General features: G+C 35.3%; 1 protein-coding gene across 1 annotated transcript; it reads left to right on the top strand.

The window, feature by feature from the left end:
* The first annotated feature begins 1009 nt into the window (after window positions 1-1009).
* Window positions 1010-2200, top strand: LOC107467745 (F-box/kelch-repeat protein At3g23880-like). Its single transcript, XM_016086921.1, has one exon. It carries the CDS (start codon window positions 1010-1012, stop codon window positions 2198-2200), a length of 1191 nt encoding a protein of 396 aa, XP_015942407.1.
* The last annotated feature ends 760 nt before the right edge of the window (window positions 2201-2960 follow it).

The raw sequence follows: 2960 nt of genomic DNA, 5'->3' as shown, positions 1-2960 counted from the left end.
CCATTGATAATAGTAAGATACACCCATATATATGAGTCAGATACAGCCAGATATTCGCAAGATACACCCATTCATAACAGTGAGATACACCCATAGATATTATTCAGATACACCCAACAATGTCAAACAAGATACACCCATTGATTACAGTGAGATACACCCATAGATATTATTCAGATACATCCATATAGATATCAGACAAATATCACTCAGCCATGCTTCAATATAAAGCCACATTACAAGGTTAAGCAGTTTACACCCCCGAATCTACGGAATAAACCCCCAAAAATCAACAAAAATAGCAGGAGAACTTAGAATAACAATGTAGAACGACGTAGAACTTAGAAGAACGACGTATAACTTAGAAGAACGACGTATAACAAAGAAGCAGGAGTAATAGTAAACCCTAGCAGAACGACGAAGAACAAAAGTAAAATATACAGTATTTTAATGGACTTACGTTGAGTATTCTTGGTTTGTTTTTTCTTCAGATTCTTCACAGAGAAGTTGATGGTGTTTTGATGCAGTTTTTGAACTACGATTTCTATATTTTGAAACTTGATTTTCGCTCGAAAATGAAAGGGTTTCGTTGTTTTGAAAGTGCCTTGAGAAATGGAAGAAGTGGAAGAAGTGGAAGAGTCTCCCATACGTAACCGTTCGAATGCTCAGCGCGTGATTTGGACGCGGCATCCTATCTCTCTTTCATGCGCGTGATTCGTGTTTGGGCTGGGCCAACTTGGTTGCTTGTATGCTTGTATGTGTAGCAGGCCCATAAATTTTAATGCAAATTTGACTTATATATATTAAACACAATCTTATACAGGCTCATTTCAAAGCAATCTAAATCCTTTGTAATTAATGATAGTTGAAGAATAAATTTATTAAAATCCTAAATTTGAACTATAAATAAAGAGTTTGTAAAGGTTGTTCTTCACTCATTTCCTCAGCGGCGGCCTGACGTTCTTAGTTCGGCGGCACCGGCGTTTCAAGAACACTTTTGGCCGTCGTCATGACGACGACATTGCACCCAGCTATTGCTGAGAGCAATCCACTCGAAACCACCACCACAATCAACACACTGTCTGAAGATCTAATAGCCGAAATCCTATTCAGGCTTCCGGCGAGGAACCTTCTGGAACTCAACACCGTCTGCAAGTCATGGAAAACCTTAATCTCCAATTCCAGATTTGCCCTAAACCATTTCCGACGCTCAATTGCGGATCCAACCATGACGAATCCTCGATTGGTCTATTCCACTCGCCATTTCGTTGATTGTAATATCGGATTCTTCCCCGTACAGCCATTATTGGAGAACACATCATCTCCATCATCAAACCCTACCACTGTCGTTAGCTTCGAGATGAAAGATTGCCTCGAAATTCTTGGCTCCTGCAACGGCTTACTCTGCTTGCTCGAAATTATATGTAATTTTGTTCCTTGCACCGGAGTCGAGTCCGATTGGATTGAAATTGAGCAAAGAGGAGTAGAAGTTGTGAATCACGGTTTCGGCTACGATCATGTGCATGACAGGTACAAGCTCTTGTTGTTTGTTCAGAAACGTCGCCAAGAACCTAAAACCCCAATGGTTTTGACGTTTGGCGCAAATAATTCTTGGTCAACAATGCCGGATTTCCCGTTTTACCCTCAACGATGCAAAGGGGAATTCGTGAGTGGCACTCTCAACTGGATTCATAAGGTGCCTGTCACTCTCAATTCTTGGATGATAGTTTTCTTTGACTTGGCCAGGGAGAGTTTCGGTGAAGTATTTCTGCCTTTTATGAATGGCGAGCCTGTGTTGCAAGTGGCGAGGGAATGCCTTTGCGTTTGTGTTGACCATCAGAAAAGTCATTTTGATGTGTGGATAATGAAGGAGTATGGAGTTGAAGAGTCTTGGACTAAATTGATTGTGATCTCACATGTGGAACTCAAGCATTATGAACCCCCTTATCCTTTGTACCTGGTGTACATCTATGAGAATGGTGTTGTTTTGGCCATTCCTCCTACAAGTTACAAGTTAGTTTTGTATGACCCAAATGATCATAACCGGTTACATTATCCTTTGTTTGACAGCTCAAGTGATGGCATGACAAAATTTCCCATGAGTGAGAGAGCAGCTCCTAGGGGCTTTCATGTTTTCCATGAAAGCTTGGTTTCACCCTCACATCTCGGCTTTCCAAGTGAAGTAGCTTATTGGAATTGACCGCTGATTGTACCGTTACTTATTTAATATACTTTTCTTCTCATTCACTCTTTTAACTAGAAGATTGGTAGAGTACATTCAGTTAGAAAAGTGAATAAGATGAGATTGTAAGATCTATGTAGTCCACCTCATCAAATAAAATAAAATTTTTTTGTTGTTATTGTTATTGTTGGTAGTGGCGGTGACGGCCATAATGTCCAAATGATATAATTTTGATTATTTAAATTCTTTTAAAGTTTTAAAAATAATTATTTTTTATTGTATTTTCTTTTAATTTTCATTCTTTGTAACCTTCTTAACGTAACTTTCTTTTCAATAGAATTATCTCTCTCGATTAATTTTTTCTAATTCTCTCTTATTTTTTTCTATTTTAAAATATTTCCTTTAGAAAATACTAGTATTTGTATATGTGCAACGCATAAAAAATATTTATTTTTTTATATTTATATCTAGAATATGTTTTTTAAAAAAATGATCATAAATATATTTAACTTAAATAAAATAATTTTATATTTTTTGTCACTTATNTCTATCTTATTTTCATTTATTATTCGTAGCCATAATGAAAAGGTATTCTATTTATGACTTTGTACAAAAATTTTTTAAAAATGTTTAATATTATGAAAAATATTCTTTTTTGAAAAAGAATTATAATACTTTTAAGATTAGAAAAAAATTATTAATTAATAATATAATAATTTAATTTTTTTTATTTAATAGCAAATAATTATGTATAATTGTAGTATAATTTATATTTAGA

The sequence above is a fragment of the Arachis duranensis genome, chromosome 9 (assembly GCF_000817695.3).
Source record: "Arachis duranensis cultivar V14167 chromosome 9, aradu.V14167.gnm2.J7QH, whole genome shotgun sequence".
Classification (NCBI taxonomy): domain Eukaryota; kingdom Viridiplantae; phylum Streptophyta; class Magnoliopsida; order Fabales; family Fabaceae; genus Arachis; species Arachis duranensis.
This window is presented reverse-complemented; position numbering and strand designations above follow the sequence as displayed.